General features: G+C 42.3%; 1 protein-coding gene across 27 annotated transcripts in view; it reads right to left on the reverse strand.

The window, feature by feature from the left end:
• Positions 1-19,599, reverse strand: part of trol (terribly reduced optic lobes) — a 623,238-nt gene that overhangs the window by 190,001 nt on the left and 413,638 nt on the right. For all 27 annotated transcript variants that reach the window (XM_075684186.1, XM_075684204.1, XM_075684193.1 and 24 more), the window contains 8 exons: positions 13,665-13,805; positions 13,009-13,191; positions 5,364-5,450; positions 5,189-5,272; positions 4,332-4,450; positions 3,047-3,272; positions 2,832-2,934; positions 1,649-1,722 (listed from right to left, as the gene is read on the reverse strand). In XM_075684186.1, the coding sequence (XP_075540301.1) occupies positions 1,649-1,722; positions 2,832-2,934; positions 3,047-3,272; positions 4,332-4,450; positions 5,189-5,272; positions 5,364-5,450; positions 13,009-13,191; positions 13,665-13,805 (1,017 nt within the window). The remainder of the gene's footprint in view (positions 1-1,648; positions 1,723-2,831; positions 2,935-3,046; positions 3,273-4,331; positions 4,451-5,188; positions 5,273-5,363; positions 5,451-13,008; positions 13,192-13,664; positions 13,806-19,599) is intronic.

Consider the following 19,599-nt stretch of genomic DNA (forward strand, 5'->3'; position numbering starts at 1 on the left):
GTTGAAGAGCATGACAGTGACTGATGAAAAAGAGTTTTAAGGAGGGGAGTGGGGTGATGGATATGAGGCGGGGGGAAGAATGTGTACAAAAGGAGTCAAGAACAAAGGTGGCAAAAGATTATGATAGGGAGAGCGTCTCGTTGCTGCCCGATCCTTCGACACCAGATGGCCATGGCCAGTCGCCTAGCTGAGGTTTACCTACCATGTCTAACACTTGCTGCTGAGAGCCCATCCTAATGAAACATCTCTGCAGTTTTCAGAACAGCCGAGTGTTGGAAGGCGTGACACTTTCAAATCTCTCAGTGCTGCTAACCCTTATTTTACTGCAAACTAAGAATGCTGTAAAATTTGACAAATGCTTCCAGCACAGAAAACAGCCTTGGCTTGGGCTGTCTGCCTCATTGGTTACCAAGTCTGATCAAATAATGATATGCCTCACGTTATGGGGACTACGATAGCATGATGGAAAATCCCCTCCAAACATCTTTTCAAACAAGTCGGACAGCAGGCCACCAAAAGTGAGTGAAAATTGCATGATATGATACTATCGAAAGTCTAGCGCAAAGGTTCATTATTGTATTTTAAATGCAGGAGAATATAACCTGCCCACAACACTGGAAGTGTGATTGAGTAATAGGTGACTTGCAAAATAGCACCCACCCTACTAGCCACCGAGAGGAAACTTTGTATTGTTGCGATGCAAGTGCTTTTGCCATAACCAAAACCTAGAAGATTGAGTAGTAGGTTTGGAATGGTAAAGGCGAAGCTGTTCAATGCTAAGAATATATTGTTCTGCTAGTCTGTGCATGAGAATATAGTGGTTGGAAAATATACATATCTTGCGCACATGCAGAATATATCTGCAAAGGGCAGGCCACGATAGATTACATTGTTCAGTATGGGTTTGCAGATGGTGCTACTTATATATATGCTTGGAAAAACAACTAGCGCTAAAGACAGGGCTAAACAAGAAGAGGCAAAACAGTGCACTGTCTTGTTTTTGGTTGGTCCCGTTTTTAGCACTGTTTGTTTTTCCATGTCATGTACCAGTTAGGTCATCAACATATATTATATCAATACATCAAGTTCTAAACAAAATTAACATCACCACTTTTTAAAATAGAACAAGGATGATAGCATAAATTGATGCAAAATGGCTGCATACCTTGGCAATGAAAGCTTTTGTTAAAATTTACGCAAAGTGTTGCTTCGGCAACATAAAAATATGCCATTCTCGTTATATATATATATATATATATATATATATATATATATATATATATATATATATATATATATATATATATATATATATAGGGGTAGTGGCCAGCAAAGAACACCCCCGAAATAAATTTCTGGCTATGCCACTGACTAGATTCACGAAAAAATTGGGCGGTAGGTATAGTCTCTGTCCCCCAGCAAGCATGTACAACCCTCTCGTTGAAGGTAAAAAGGTATAACAGAGCAAGCCTCAAAAGGAGATGCTCTCTCTCACTGCAAGCCATTCTTGCTACGAGTCACTCCTTTGAATTATCCGCCCATATATCATTTTCATGCTGTGCACCATGAGAAAGGCACCAAGTTGCAATGGTCACTTAAAACAATAAGCAGTAAATTTAGCTGGGGAGCAGATACTACTGCTAACTACCTTGCAAGGGCAGTTGTCCCTGGCATCACACTCTTGCCTTGTACTACCTCTGTTGTCACATCTACAAGAAGGCACTGAAAGACAAAAAAACAAGAAGTTGTTCAATAAGGCTTCTACTAGGGCTAGTTGGTATGACATCATTCTGTTTACTGTGCTATATTGTTACACAAAGGAAAAAAAGAGACTGACAAACAATTGCGCACATGTGTGCAAGTCTCTTTTTGCCCTTTGTGTAACAGTATAGCGCTGTAAACAGAACGAAGTAGTTATTCTATTGTGGTGCATTGATTCAGTGTACCATTGACAGGTTAAACATAGCAGATGAACATCTCCAAAACAAGGTCAACTAAAGAACAAATGAAAAGTGGATTTACTGTAAACAGAAGAAAATAAGCAAGTAATGACACGAGAAACACAGACTACAAGCAACTGACAAACTGTCTTTGCATATAGTACATTCATGTATTGTTGACTCTCATGGACAATGTAAACAGAAAAAAGGACAATATGAAAATGATAAGGCAGCCCAAATTTCATCTGCACACACAGCTGTTTTAACTGCAAAAAACATCAACACTCTGCTTTGCTTGAAGTGAAAAGAGGCTGTTATCGAGATAGTCTAACATGCTCTAGAATCAGTGCACATTGTGCATATTCCTTAAATGTCATAACTTATTTAATAGGTAGTACAGAAGCTCCAGAGAAAATTGTGACCTGCTTGCTATGACTTACGTGCAGCTGTTGCCATCCTGTCCACACATTAACTGGCTTCGTCCATTGTGTTATTTGGCGCTTTCATTGTAATCATGTATAACCAACTCGCCGATCAACATGTGCTCAGTGATTAATTGGCTAGTGAGCCACATGCAAGCTTTGCTCAATGCTTTTAAGACTGTAGGCACTACTACAGTGTCAAAAATGGGTTCCACCTACCCATTAAAACCTTTTTGAGACAGCTTATCTTGTGACATGTATTATTTATGCATTTCATAAACCTATTGGAATCACAGAGAGCAAGTCAGCAATTGTATTCATTGCTCTTTGCTTTCATCATATGTGTATTCATTGCTCTTTGCTTTACCCATGAGCACTGAATTACTGTACATTTGAATATTAATGTGAACCAAATTCACCCATCCATGTATACTAGTTCAGTTACCACCAGTATGGTGAGAAAGCTTACCCAGGACAGCCTCACAATCACTTGGGGTGCCTCCAGTAGCATCACCAATAAAACCAGGTAGGCATTCTTCACAATATTCACCCTGCGTGTTGTGTTGGCAGTTCTGAAACAATAGAAGAAAAAGGTGCAGGGCAGAAAAACGTCAAGCTACTCAACTGCTGAATGGCCATACAGAGTCACACACAAAAGCAGTCCAATCTGCAGTGTGCACTCACACTACAGGCTCCAGTCTCTGGGTCACAGTCACTGGAATGACCATTGCAGAAGCAGGGCACACATAATCCCAAGTAGAGGCCGGCACCCGAGCGTGTGTAGCCAGCATCGCAATCCTCACACGAAAGCCCCTTGTAGCCAATGGGGCAGCGACAGTGCTCCACAGCATGAGCCAGAGCCTGGCCAGTGGGATACTCCACGGCTATGTCAAGCGATGCCTCCACAAGGCTGCAAAGCAATCAAAGAAGTGCGCTTCCCTCAAATGCCTTCGTTATTCTACGAGGTAACAATGGTTACATTAGCGAGAGCAATAGGAGGATACACAAAGTAGCAGTTTGCAAGCAGGGTTGCAGAAGGTCTAGAAATTTCACATAGTATAAATTTCTTTTCTCAGCAAGAACTCTAGCCAAGGGCATACACTAATCACTTTGTGGTATCACCCGCATTTCTGCACCTTTCTTTAATGAAGCTGCTGCTATATATGGGCAAGCATTCTCAACCACAACCCATATAAAAACAAGCGCAGGGACCAGATGAAAGCGGCAGTTGTCTTCTGACTGGCCTTATAAGCCTTGTTGATCTGTACTTTGACTCTCCAAATGAAAGATAGTGGGTGCACTTTGTTCCACTGTGTATGTGCACAGCTTTCACTTTTGTGCTTTTATCAAGATTTTTTAAACTACTGAATGTAAAAGGTTACTAGCAGCTGAGAGGCTGTGCTTCTTCATTCGTTCATGCTTAAGCTGTGGGGAATACAGGTATCCCTTGGCATCTATTGAATATTGGTGGCATTCTCTGAGGCAAAGAAATCTACAAACCCTTGACATAGTGGTGAAAAAAATATCCCATTTGGCATTTTCAGTCTTCTGAGCTTCACATAGCTGGTGTTGTGTCATCCCAGACCACTGGCCTCAAACAACAGCTTCTTGAACACTTGTCACCACATTATTCACACCACAAAGCCTATCCATTGTCCACAAAACTTGCATTCTTTAAGAGCATTATCACAAGGAAAATAAATACATCGACCAGTATGTTGCAAAATAAGAGAGAGATAAAGTTTAATAATAACTAAAGACGTTAGCCTAGCGTGTGCAGAATATTAAGTCTAGTGCCAGAGCTAGTTAGTACTTTATCCCTCTGACGTGGCTAAAATAGCTAAACTTGCAGCTGCTTCCACATGCACAAAGAAAGAACAGTTTAATGCAGTATTTAAGCAGAGGCACTACCTCAGACCCTGCTATCACCACCTACAGCAGGAATGTGTGTCATAGTGTCGACAGTTACCTGGCAGTGTCTGTCTCTTCACTGAGTGTTGCTTTTACAAGTATGGAGCTCAAGTCAGCAAGCACCATTAGGAAATGCTCTCTGGTTGCAGGTAAGCCATCAGCTCTGATCCACGAGGTCTGAAAGCAGATAAAATAATAGTTGAGCACTGACAACCATGCGGCTCTAAGTGAATGACTGCAAGTCTTACAAAAAGCAGCTACATTAATGTGCAATTGTTCAACTCTAATAAACATGCTAAATGAGCTCGCAGCACGTAAAGCAAGCCTGTTGCTTCACAAGTGTGTTTATGTTCAAGATTATTCCCATGTTAAAATCCATGGTTTATGCAGTCATGCGGTGTGCCACCACCATGCACCGCCACCATATATCACCACCAGCCCGGCAGACCACTAGCTGTGCTTCAACCATAATAATAATATTTGGGGTTTTACGTGCCAAAACCCCTTTCTGATTATGAGGCACGCCGTAGTGGAGGACTCCGGAAATTTTGACCACCTGGGGTTCTTTAACGTGCACCTAAATCTAAGCACACGGGTGTTTTCGCATTTCGCCCCCATCGTGCTTCAACCACTTCTCCCAATGGGTGCTGCCTATTTTGTTTTGATGTTCTAAACGTGTTCACGGTAAATATAACTTCTGTATTCCATGAAGATGAGAGAGACAAGCACTCATTTTGATGGCTATCATGTACGCTGGCTTCAAATTTACGATACTGATAGTACAAAATTTATGAACACTCCTTGTATAGTAAGAACATGCCTAATAAATTCGCATTTTCCCACGTTCTGCTTCTTGCAGGGCCTGTATATAAGTAGCAATGCAGTTAACATGTGTGATTTGAAAATGTAGCTTACCTCATACATTGGAATGGACACTGTTTGTGGAAACCTGAGTTTTAGCCTCTCAGGGTGCCTGTAGATGAGTATGATCTTGTTTCCCTGATAAAGAACACAGTATAGAATCAGCAAATAAAGTTGACGATAATAGCCATTCAGAGTGTAATAAGTGTCAAGACAGGAGAAGCCTTACCGTGATCTGGACATCGGGACTTCTGCTTTGTCTGTCAGTACCACCACTCCTTATTGTGTAGTTTAAAAATCCTCCATAAGATGTAACCTGTAAAGAAAAATAGCATAAAAATGCAAAAGGTCAAATTGATACCATAAGTAGAGAGGATTTTAGGACAATACCAACTTCCAAGGTTGTTAAGATTGATTTCTCAAAGTTATAAAATGTATGTAGAGCTACACATGCACCAACAGAACCAACCCCCACCTCCAAAACCAAAAACACCCCAGAGACAAATGGTGCAATCAACCATACCGCTAGTGTTTTCAAGAAATATCATCTCTTTTCATGTATGTATATTTTCATGATGTAGTTATTAGTTGCAAGTAGTGCATGCATGTGCCTTCCTTCTGTCTCTGTTGGTGCTTTTTTTCCTCTATCATGAATGCACACCAATTTCCTCAGATTTCAGTCCTTTTACAATGAAAACAGCTGAAAGATCTGCTGACTACTTGTCTCAGCATGCCTTCTCACTGCAATGGCAAAAACAAAAAAAATTGTGCCCAGTCAACCACATAGGTGCCTGTAGTCATGGCTCATAGATTCTTATCTTCATATGGTTTCAAAGAGGATTAAGATCACCCAATATTTTAACACTGCATACAAAGAACTTTGGCTGGTAAATTTTACAAACTTGTAGCATCCCAAGAATAATAAGAAATGTAATGCTATTATTCTATAGCACCTGCTCCTTGACTAGTTGTATTTACACAGTTATTTTGATGCTTGGACGTAACAGAGTGCAGAAGTGCATAAATGCTAATGCCATACATCAAGGACATTTATATTTTAAGCAAATGAACATCGCACACACATAGTTTTAGTTAAGGTACAATCGCACGCAATGTGATCTGCAACACGGTGCCCTAGGTTAAAGGTGCCCAGAGACTACACGGCGGCATTGACATATGGAAAATTGTTTTCATAAATACCTGTAATTGGAATGGTGTTTAGTTCTCTAATTTTTCATTTGTCAGCGCCGACATAAAGTCGTGGGGCCCCTTCAACCACGGGCACCATGCTACAGTGCATATTGAATGTAACTGTACATTTTATTGAAAGGTGGTTGATGTTTTATGGCACAAAGGCATCGGAGGCCACACAGCCCCATGACTAATGCTTTTGTGATATGCATAGGCTGAGAGCCGAGACCTATATTATGAGATTCATTGAACTGCATTGTTTAGAATGGTGATGTGCACGACTGTGTAAGGCATAAAATTTCACTGTTGCTTATGGTCGATAAAACAGTAAAAAAGGCTTAAAATTGCATAAACGTAAGCCTTAATAAGAGCATAGAAATGTATGGTTTCCCTAAGAACATCAATGAGACAGATAGTCACAAGAACCTCATAAAATGGTTCTTGTTGCAGAAAGAACCATGAGGTTTTGTTCATGCACTTAAAACCTTAAGACCATCCTGAAAGCTGAGGGTGGGCTGAATAGTCTTTGATAATGTATGTGCTTTACGAAGTCAATTTCTGTTAAATATTTGAGCATTCTTAAAAGTAAACATTGCGTCACAGGCTAAAAATAAGGAGGGATGTGCAGGTAGGTTGTAGTATATACGCAATTCCTTAAAACAATGTCATTTTTCTTGGTAAAAATGAGAATATTCAATTAGAACATGCCATACACTTAGTCTGTCACCATACTTCGCACATGTTGGCAGTGATTTGTTGTTTAGTAGGTATAAATGAGTTCCATGCGTGTGCCCTATTCCAAGTCTGCACAGCGTAACTTCTGCGATTGTTGGACATTTTTGTACAAAGCACTTCCTTGTGTATGGCTGTACTATATTGTGATGCAGCGGTTATCACGACGTTTATTACGTGTTTATTATGCGTTTATTAGATGCAGTGAACCGGCCACGCCCAAAGCACAAATCACACTCAGGAGCAAGCAACACAAGCGATATGAAGAACAACCCCATGTGAACCCCACGTGATAATGATCATGTACAGGTGACAAAAAATAGCTCAATAAATGCTCACACTAATGTCCTCCCGCGTGAGAGGTGCCATGCTGGCCGTAATTCAAGGGGGCGGAGAACGCGTCATGAAAGGCTTCATACGGGAAACATGGACAGCCTCAGTAGTGCGGCAGCGGCAGTCATTTGGAACAATAACAGGTGCCACACAATAGTTAACCTGAGAGGTGTGCTCCAAGACTTTGTAGGGGCTGATGAATCGAAGCTGAAAATTGTCACACAAGCCAGGAGTACGAACTGGTGTCCAGAGTAGCACTTCCTCACCAGGGCGGAAGCACACGATACGATGAGAGGCATCATAATGCTGCTTGTGGTCCTGTTGCCATGCTTCGGTGATAATGTGGGTGAGCTGGCGACAACGCAGAATGCGGGACACACACTCTTCACAGGAGGATGGACATCGATTGACAGTTGGCGCGAAGAAAGAGACATCAAGACAGGAAGAGGGCGAACAACCATAGACAAGATAGAATGGCGAGTAGCTGGTCGTGCATTGAACGGCAGTATTATATGCAAAAGTCACGAATGGCAAAATTGCGTCCCAGTTTCTGTGACCTGGTTCGATGTACATGGCTATCATATCGGGCAGCGTGCGATGAAATCACTCTGTTAGGCCGTTGATTTGCGGATGGTAACTGGAGGTAGTCTTGTGGGTGGTTCCGGAGGGCCTCGAGTACTTTGTCTACGAGTTGCAAGAGGAATGCTTTTCCACAGTTGCTCAGGATGATGTGAGGAGCACCGTGACGCAGTATTAACGCTTGAAGTATGAATGCAGCAACTTCAGAGGCTGAGGCATAACTCACACATGCTGTTTCGGCGTAGCATGTCAAGTGGTCAACGGCTGTCATGTTCCATCATTTAACGGTGAGAGTCACAGGAAGAGGACCATACAGGTCAATGCCAATGAGTTCAAATGGTTGCGATGGACACGGAACCGGTTACGGTTGTCTGCTTGGAGCTAATTACAGAGCTTTCGATGCTGACATAGGGCACAGGAAGCGACATCCCTCGCTACACTGGCGGACAAGCCAGGCCAGTAGAAGCGACCTTTGATATGGTCATAGGGTTTCTGGAAACCAAGGTGACCAGCTGTCATGTCGTCGTGAGAAGCCTGCTGGACATGAGCATGTAGAGAGTGTGGCAGGACAGGAACCCAGCGTTGACCGTCAGGATGATAGACATGGCAGCACGGAACGTAGTTGCCAATCTTAAATTGTGTCAGCTGTCGACGAAGGCGGGCGTTAAGCGGGCGCGAAGCTCCTTGAAGGTGGTCGGTCTATAATGCACTGACAGTAAGAGTCAGCAAGTTGCTGAGATTGGAATAATCTGTTGAGTGGAGACATCTTGTCTAAAGTGGCCAATGAGAAAGCATGTGAAGAGGAATCGTGCGAAAGCTTGTCACGGAAGGTAGTTGGAGGCCCATTGCATGGTGTCGTAGGAAGCGGACAGCAAGAAAGCGAATCTGCATCCTGATGCTTTTTACCGCACTTGTAGGTAATAGTAAAGTCGTATTCTTGCAGACGAAGAATCCACCAACCAAGTCGTCCAAACAAGTTCTTCAGCGTCGAAAGCCAGCATAATGCATGATGGTCTGTAACGATAGTAAAATGGCGGCCGCGAAGATAAGGTCAAAACTTCTGCACAGACCAAACGATAGCTAGGCATTCCTGCTCCATGATGGTGTGATTCTTTTCGGCATTTGTCAGAACACAACTTGCGTACGCGACAACCCTTTTACCTAAAGAGTCGTCTCGTTGTAGGAGAATGCCACCAATGCAGTGACCACTAGCATTCGTATGCAGGAGGGTAGGAGCAGCTTCATCAAAATGGTGAAGTACTGGTTCAGATGTGAGAGCGCGCTTCAGATAGGTGAATGCTGATTCACATTCAGGAGACCACACAAAGGTAACACTAGAACCCAGTAATTTGTGCAGAGGTGATGCTATTGAGGTGAAGTCTCGTATGAATCGGCGAAAATAGGAAGCATGGCCTTGGAAACTATGCAAATCTGGTCTTTTCAGGACGAGGAAAGTGCCAAACTGCTGAAACCTTGTCAGGATCAGGACAAATGCTGTCTTTGCTCACAATGTGACCTAACACCTTGATTGTTTTGCTCGCAAAATGGCATTTCTTGGTGTTTAGCTGAAGTCCAGCATTGGCAGGGCACATGAGAACTTTGTCCAGACATTTCAGGTGCTGAGAAAACTGGTTGACGAGAAAACAACAATATCGTCCGGATAGCACAAGCAAGTCTTCCACTTCAGGCCAAGAAGAACGGTACCAATCATGTGCTTGAACGTTGCAGGCTTTGCAGAGGCCGAATGGCATGACATTAAATTCGCCCATCTGGTGTTGAAAACGCTGTTTTCTCTGTATCGTCTTCATGCACGGGTATCTGCCAGTAGCCGGAACGAAGATCGAGACCCAAGAAGTACTCGGCACCCTGCAGGGAATCCAAGGCATCGTCTATTCGTGGCATAGGGTATACATCCTTACGTGTGATCTTGTCAAGTGCTCAGTAGTCGACACAAAATCGAACAGAGTCATCTTTTTTTTTGCGAACGAAAACAAAAACAATGGCAGATGACCAATGGCTAACAGAGGGGCATATTATGTTCCATTGGAGCATGTCGGTGACGTTCTTGTCAATGACTTTCCTCTAAGCTAGCGATACGCGATACGGTCAACGGCGCATGATGGATGTACCATATGTCTCTATCCGATGCATCGTAATCGAAGTCTTTCCCAACGAAGTGGAATGCACATCAAACGAAGCTTCATGTTTTTGGAGCAAAGCAAGCAACTGTCGTGACTGTGAAGGTGTCAGGTAGGAACTGATGGCAGCTGCAAGAGCAGAAGGAGATGCAGTCCGCCCAATAGAAGGAACTTCAGAGGAAGCTGCTTTAAAGGAAACAACAGAGATAGACTCCGATTCAGTGGCGCAAGCCAATGTGGTGCCTTTAGGTATGAGAATCTTTTCGGATGTCGGGTTTGTAGCGTAGAGAAGTGCAGAGCCATTACCAAACCGTACCAGCCCTGATGCAAAGGCTATCCCTCTTGCGAGACAGTGTGCAGATGGTAGTACGAGCACGTCGCCGCGGGCAATGATGTCAGACGTGATAGTAACAATTCTCTGATGGCGAGGAGGTAGTGCGGTATCTTCTGCAGCAACCAAGTAAAGTGGTGCGTCATCTGCTTGAAGTGAATAGATCATGTAGGTCATGTGGAGAATGCATTGCCAGCAGCAGATGGAGGCAGAGGCTGTAGGAAAAAAATTCCATCCCAATATGAGTTGCTGGGCACACGAACTTAGCACTTCAAATTGTACATAATGCAGAAATCCATCGATGGAAATACGAGCAGTGCACATGGCGGTAGGTCGAATGGCGGCCCTTTGAGCAGCGAGTAGTGTAGGTCCATCATAGGGGGTCGTAATTTTCCGGAGTCGCGAACACAATTCACGGTGAATGACTGAAACACTAGCACCAGCATCTATCAAAGCTTCCACTTGTACACCTTCTACTAGAACCAATATTTATTGCATGGACATGATAGAGGAATTTCTGTCTTATAGTTCGATGCAGCTTTTCCTCCAAAAGCTGCATAATTTAGTTTTCTGAACGACGTTCGGTGAATTGAGAAGCAGGTCTAAGTGGGGATGTAAAGCAATGAAGGGGTGACAACGAGCGGCACCTTTCAGGACAGTACATCAGAGCCGTCTCAAATGCTACAGTAGGCGATGGAGAGTGGCCGCACGGTGGAGCATAAGGACGGCATTGGTCATGTAGGCTCCCTAGACGTTGGAAAATAGCTCCGGGCAAAAAGTCATCCCGTTCGTATACGTCATATCCACGACGCTCCTCTTGCTGGAGCTTGCGCCAAGAACATGCTATGTGGCCACAATAGCCACAGTAATAGCAGATGAGATGAGGATGCCACTGCAGATAGCTGGGTTGGGTAGGTGCACTGGTAGTCATGGAAGCTATGCGGGCTAGCGTTGGTTTTGGAGGCATCGGTGGAACGATGACTGGAGTAGCTGCGGCTACTCGTGCGTACGTTGGTGGGGCCCTAGGGGCCAGAGGGTCCATGTATGCTGCAACAGCCACAGACGCCAATTCCTGCTTGACGTCTCACAGATTGGTATCCGAGGCATGAGGAGGCATGGGCCCTGCAGCGAAGCCAAGATACCATAGTAGTTCTCGAATTATTGCATGGATCATTGCTCGTAATGTGGGGTCGTCGGCGGTAGTGTTTGCAGTGGTGTCTGGCTGTAACCATACCGGTTCGAGTTTGTCAAGGCACTGGCAAGTAGTGACAATACCAGCGATGGTAGCGGGGTTCTTGATGGCTAACGCAATGAAAGCAATAGCTCCAATGCCCTTGAGGATGTGGCGAACCCTGTCCGATTCGATCATGGCCGGGTTCACATGTCAACAAAGAGCAAGCACATCCTCGATGTACGACGTATAAGATCCCCCGAGTTTTGCTTAGGAGTTTCAAGCGTCTTTTTTGTGAGGGCAGAACGAACCGCTGGTGTGCCGAAGATTTGTCAGAGATGCTGTTTGAAAGTGCCCGAGTTCGTGAAATCAACCTCATGGTTGAAAAACCAAGTCTTCGCTACTCCTGTGAGATAAAAGGCAATGTGACGTAGCTTGGATGTATCGTCCCAACGGTTAGGCGAACTCACTCGGTCGTAGTTGTCCAGCCAATCCTCGACATCTTCACGAAGAAGTTCAGCAAACAGATAGGGGTCACGCTGGTGCCCACAGACAAGCCAATATGGAGAGGCTGGGGTAGTCGAGGCCGAGATGGTTGATGTAGAAGTGCCTGTCGGTTCATCCTGCGACAAGCTGGTGGACAAGTGGCACAATCGGCGACCTAATCGAAGCTCCAGGAGGTTGAGGACTCAGAGGACGGAGGACTGAAGAGCATACTCCAACACTTGTGATGCAGCAGTTGTCACGACGTTTATTACGCACCGTAGATTCAGTGAACCGACCACACCAAAAGCACCGATCACACTCAAAAGAAAGCCCCACAAGCGATGATAAAGAAGATGCCCATATGAACCCCACATGATGATGATCATGTACAGATGACAAAGAATAGCTTAATAAATGGTCACAATATATATATATATATATATATATATATATATATATATATATATATATATATATATATATATATTCCACGTCATCGCATTACGCATGTGATGCTCCGCCAGTTGAGCTCTACTTACCTGTGACAAGTTGCTTTTTCATCCAATTCCAATTCCATTAATTTATGATTTCTTTAATTCAATTAGTAAATGCAAGTAATTTCCCCTGCGTTGTCCTTGCTGTATTTGTTTGTTGACTTCTAATGATATATATATATATATATATATATATATATATATATATATATATATATATATATATATATATATATATATATATATATATATATATGTGTGTGTGTAATTTTTTTTTAATGGATTGTTTGCCTATTTAAGGCATTCTGAATCCATCCGTCGGCATTGCCAACCGGCCAGCCATACAGTGGGTCCATACTTGATAAAGTATGACCACTTGGATGTACTTAATATTCACTTATCTACCATCAAAGACTCACCTTGTCACCCAAGAATCTCTGGGGAAGTTGCCAGTAGTAGGACTGACGAGGGTGTGATGTGAAGTCCTGATAAACCAGCTCCTTGCTCCTGGGATCCAGTTTCAGTCCCCGATCAATTGTGGCAGCTCTGTCTAAAGTTGTCAGATGGACACCCTCAGTGCTAGTCGAGAACCTCAACACCTCCTGAAAAGCAGAGGTAGCGTGTTGTTGCTTCGTTTTTCAATTTTAACTTTCACTCAAAGTTACAAATTTTTAACTTTGGAAAAATTTCAACTTCCACTCCAAATAGCTTGCCATAGTTGAGTTAGAACACCATGATAGGCACTAGGATGCCTTTCACTGAGAATTAATGAACTGAAGGATTTTTATTCGCTCTGTTTCAAAATGCTTCACTATAAACATAAAATGACCTCATGAACTGTGTTAAAAACCAGTGTAGTTCTTTTTGCTCATCCATTCCAGGAATACATCACAAAATTAACAGTGCCAGAAAACTTATACACGGATGCTAAAATATTAAGGACTTTCAAGAGATTCAGCTCAAAGCACAGTAACACATACACTAATACCAAGTGCTCTCAAACAATGAGTAAATAACAGCATGCTTAGTGAAACTTCATCAGTTTCGAAATAATATGATGCAAAAATGAGTGTACCTGCTCTCTGTGGTAGAAGCTACTGGAACAGGACTTCGTGATGCCCATGCAGAAGCATTCCACACAGCCAAGAGGAGAACTTGGGTGAATGTGGAAGGAGTTTGCCTTGCATTGGTCGCATGAGGCTCCTGTAACGAGGGGCTAAGAAAAGATGGACGGTACATGTAGGACACACAGCAATCAAACTGAACAGTATGACTCAGATTGGAAACACAACATCACACTGCGATTTTAATTATTTGTGCACCAAAGGGAGACAGGATAAACTGGTGGAATTGATGACACAAAGTACTGACTTACAATAAATTTTGCCAAGGTGCGTACGCTTCATGAGCACTGGCTCAGATTTTGGTCTTCACTGTTACAAGAATTATTGTCTGCTGCTTGATACCTTCCAGAAACTGATCAAGCTGGTGTCTACGCAGGCATTGATTGCACAGCTAGGACAAGACAGCTATGCCACAGTAACAAGAGCGACACCTCCTGGTAAGCGTCTGGCTATAACAGTACTCTGTTCCCGGGACCTGGACTTAACTGCGGGCAGGCCAGGCACATGTGCTACCCGAGCAGTGGCTGAAATTTTGGTTTTCGCTGTTGCAGGTATATATCACATATCTTGAGACTGATTATCTTAATATCTGGGCTGCTCTGCATTGTGTGTAAATGGTGACAGTGAAGGAAACAAAATGGTGACAGTGAAAATGCTGGCAGAACTAAGCAGTAAATTTATATGGTGGTCACAGTCAAGGCAGTTGCTAAAATGCTGGCAGAACTAAGCGGTACATTTGACACATTCAGCTAGATAACAACAACAGTAACTCTTGCTGTTCGCTGATAGAGTGCAATGTGCAGAGTTTGCACAAAAATATTGACACTCTTTGCTCCTTCCTAGCCACTTGTTCTTTTCGATTCGATTTCACGGCTGTTTCTGAGACTTGGTTGAAACCAGATGAAATTCAGAATATCCCAGGCTACTTATTCTTTTCTATGCCTAGGCAGTCTTGTGCTCAAAGTGTTGGTGTTGGTTTTTCATGAAATGCAATATCAAATGTCTCTTCGTCCCTTAAGTGTGCTACTCTTATCTACATGACTTTCACTTTCTTGCAGTCAAATCAGCCACCGTAGCCATTGTTGTCATCTATCGTGCCCTGAACAACATATGCAAAATTTTATGTGCTGTTTTGAAGCATTCGGAAAAATATCTGAGAAGCATCAATTCCTTTTTGTAACAATGGCTCTGTCATAAAGTTAAGATACCATCACGTGTTCATTGACAAGATTCGTTAGAACTGGGATGACAGTTCAAACACATTAGTAAAAGTACCTATTCAACCATTACCTTGCATGCCTGTGTCTGACTTCTGGCTTATCCACTACCTGACATCGTTCTGGCCACCTCGATAACCTCGTCATTTTGAGCATTAACACTCGCAGTATTATTAAAAAACTTCCAGACTTATTGTCTCTTATTTCTATTTATTCCCCTCATGTTATAGGTATCGCTGAGTCATGGCTACATAGTAGTATTTATGACTGCGAGTTTACTCCACCCGGTTTCATTGCCATGTGCTTAGACAGGATCCACAGCACTGGCGGCGGCATTATACTGCTTATCTGTTCGGATCTTCGTTTCTCAGTTTTGCCCTTGCCTCCGGATACATAAACCGTGCGGTGTAAAATTTTCTTGAATAATCAGTGTATTGTAACTGGAGTTTTCATGCATGTTCTTTATTTTGAACAATCCTCGGCACAAGCATACACATGCAGTCTGCGTTCCACCCCGCTGCACCACACATGGCTTGCTCCACCAATTGCTTCACTCATTCAATTCATTCTTGCGCGCTCCTTGCATGCCGACTGCGTGCACGCACACCCCTTCCATGTTCTCACTCCCCGCCACGCACTGTTGCCTATCATCCCATGCCTGCTACTCTACACAGTTGCCTACCGTCTCGTGCCTGCGATTCTACGCCAGGCATCGGCCCAATACCCTCACAGAGTTATATACCGTCTGCCTGGTTCTACGCTTGATGTCCTTCATGCTATTGCAAATTTCATGAGCCTGACTAACATTGCTTCATCACTATTTATTTGCATGGGTGATTTCAATGCTCCTGGCATTCACTGGCCATCACTAAATACAACAGGTCATGATGTAGCAATTTGTAAAGAATTAATCAATATTTCCTTGTCCTTTGGGCTCACTCAATTTCTTTCTAGTGCAACTAGGTTAAATTTTATCCTCGACTTCATTTTCTTAAGCGCTGATCTAGTGAAAAATGGATGGACTCTTGCAAAGTAATTGATGGATTCTCAGATCGTAAAGGTGTTTTGTTTTCACTCTATTCTCCAACCTCCAAATCACCCTATACGTTTACTAGTCTCCCTGATTTAACTCGTGCGGACGACAATTCTATTATTGATCTCTTAGCTGATCATTTCAATACGTTTTGCTCTCTGTCAGACAGACAGGATGTAAATTGTCTTGTTCATTACTTTGAGGATCTTGTCAAGTCATGTATCCAACGATTTGTGCCCATTAAAACTAAGAAAAGTAATGCTAACTTTCCCTGGATGACTCGCAACATCTTGCATTTATCTCGTCGAGTCCGCAGGCTTAGGCATTCTAAACAAACCAATGATTTCATAACCGTGAACAGGTTTCGCAAAGCAAAAAATGAACTTAATTTGAAAATGCAAATGGCTAAAGATTTCTTTTTTCGCGTTCAACTGCCCCGTCTGTTAAGAACTAACCCTAATAAATTTTGGTCTTCTATTTTGCCTCACAATGCTTCACCCACTTCATTCAAAATTGATAATGACATCACCAGTGATATGTCAGTAATATTGGATGCTTTCAACAAATATTTTCAGTCCATAGTTGTACCCGATAACAACTCTGTTCCTTCTCTCACCAATATAATTTGTTCTGAAGCAATCACTGACACTGACATAAACAATGAAGGCATTCTCAACCTCATATCAAACTTGGATACCAAGAAATGCACCAGTCTGGATGGGATACACAATGCATTCTTGGTTTGCTATTTCTTGTGGTTATCAAAATATCTGACGGTCATATACAACAAATATTTATCGTCTGCCACTGTTCCTTCCTCATGGAAGTTAGCTAATTAAGTGCTTCCTCTTTATAAATCCAGCGATAAACAGTCTTCATTGAACTACAGACTGATTTCAACACCACAGTCATGCAAAATCTTAGAACATATCATTCATAAACGCACAGTGCTTTTCCTGGAATCACATAATCTGCTATCTAACATACAGCACGGGTTTAGGCACAGTTTTAGTACGACAACGCAGTTAGTTGAGTTTACGCATGACATTTTCCTTAACCTTGGTTTTGGCAACCAGGTTGACACTATCTTTATAGACTTCTCTAAAGCATTTGACACATGACATTTTCCTAACCTTGATTTTGGCAACCAGGTTGACGCTATCTATATAGACTTCTCTAAAGCATTTGACACAGTATTACATTCTAAACTCCTTGCTAAGCTTAATGCTGTACTAAATAATCCTTAACTGGTTAACTGGATTTCAAGGTTTCTTTCACTTACCATTCGTTCCAGTTACCAGTTCGTTTCTTATAGCTCGACCGACTCTATTGCCATTGATGTGACATCTGCAGTGCCCCAGGGCTCCGTTCTTGAGCCACTGCTTCTTTAAATTTGCATAAATGTTTTGCTATTAACTTCTCTTCTAACATTCATCTTTATGCCAATTATTGTGTTTTATATGAAGTTATTAACTCTTCTGATGATCATTACCGCCTCCAAGAGTCATTTGCTAGGTTTTGCAATTGGTGCAGCACCTGGCAAATGAACAATAACTTTGATAAAACCGTTCTTATGTCCTTCTGTAAAAAATCTTCTCATTCTTTTTTTTTCATTACGCCTTGAATAACTGCACTGTGTGTAAGGTATCTGAGTATAAGTTCCTCGGTGTCACTTTTATGCATAACATGTCATGGTCTGATCACATTGATTACATTTGCAACAAAGCACTGAAAAAATTAGGTTACCTATGTCGTACACTATCCAACTCTCCAAAAGATACGAAGTTACTGTCATATAAATCGCTAATCTGTCCTGTTGTTGACTACGCATCTGTTGTTTGGAACCCTTATTAGCAGTGTGAGATTAACAGGCTAGAAGAAACTCCGAAAAAAGCCATAAGATTTATATGTCACCATTATGATCGTGACGTTTCACCCTCTTCTGCACTTTGTTCCTTGAATTTAACTTTGCTCTATTCACGTCGCCACACAGCATCATTAGATTTCTTGCACAGCATCGTCAATTGTTCTGTTAGACTTTCAAAAAACCACTATACTAACCTCACGCCAGAGTCATCATTGAGATGGCATCACAACTTGAACTTGATGCCCTTCTTTTCATGCACTAATATGTTTAAATGCAGCATTTTTCCTCATTCCACAGAAGACTGGAATTCCTTACCTAGGTCTATTCGCTCATGCTCACCCCAAAGTTTTGTATTTCCCATCCAAGATCAATGGTCCTAGCACATCACGCTCATCGTTGTATCATACTTTTCTGTGTATAACGTTTCTCTCTTAATTCACTCCTGCTATAGTGCTTATTAAATGCTGCAGTATGCACAAATAAAATAAAAAATAAAAAGCAAAAATGTACAATCTGCATTATTTCATACTCAAATTATGCGACCTCTAATAAAGCCCTCTTTTCTCAATACCAAATCATGTCTCTACACCTGCTAACAAATTACAAAATTACAATGATAGTGTATAACTATATTATTAGCAACATCCCACTTAACCATTAAGTTTTTATGCCTTCCCATATCAAAACAAGAGTCTATGATTGTAGTAAGTTCTTGAAGCCACTAGTAAAAGATGTGTAAAGAAAGAGACTGCTTTCTAGTATTACTTGTTTTTTATGGAACAATCTTCAGGTTCAGCTAAAAACAAAATCTTGTTTTGCGATGCTTAAACATCCATTTCTTAATACCAAGAACTGTGTTAGTTGTTGAAATTCCTTTGCTTTCTGATATGTTGCTAATCTGATGTATAAAGGTGTCTCACCATTATACATCAGATGTTTGTTTATACATCAGAATGTATGTTTATCGCATACCATTGTCATGTGGTAGAGTGTACATCAGACAGACAGGACACTGTGTCAATGTTTGCTTAAAAGAACATGAAATGTCTGCGACTTCAGGTGGAGGGGCAAACTCGCTCGCTACCTGCCGAAGCTGCTCTTGCCATCCTGTTTATGAAGACACCCAAATTACTGGTAGGGGAGCCACGAAATGCGAGAGGGAAGTCATTGAAGCTTACCAAATCCAAAAACACGGTCACAATCAGTGCGTGAGTGCACCCTCTGTATTGCTGTCTTGCAAAGAACTGGCAAAAATGCCGCCTTTAAAATGTGTCATTCACCATTGATTTTTAAGGTTTCTATGTTTTTTGACGACTGCCTTGGTTTGTATGGCACATGCACATGTTGATTTTCTTTTCTTTTCGAACCAAGAGTTTCATTAAACTCTGTTGCTAGTCCCAGTGTGTGTGGTTGTCTTTTTCTCTCTTCTTGTGCATGCATCTTCGAAGGCTGGGTTTCGACATTTGTTTGTTAAGAATACAACATCCCAAGTTACGCACATGATCTGGCAAATAACAACCAAGACAAGTGGCATGGGGGAAGCGGACATGCTTTGTCTTGTCCAAGCCTTTGATGTGTCTTGAGTAACTTACGCCATTTCATATGCACTACTTAAGTGCCAGAATTCCAGAAAATAAACACAATGCTCAGAATTCATATAAGCAGGTGATGGGCCTGATGTCCACAGAATGCCTACTACGACTGGGAGTACACAACAACGGCCAAGGAGCTGATCCAAGCACATTTATCCAGCCAGTGAACAAGGTTGG

Source organism: Dermacentor variabilis, chromosome 3 (genome assembly GCF_050947875.1).
Source record: "Dermacentor variabilis isolate Ectoservices chromosome 3, ASM5094787v1, whole genome shotgun sequence".
NCBI lineage: Eukaryota > Metazoa > Arthropoda > Arachnida > Ixodida > Ixodidae > Dermacentor > Dermacentor variabilis.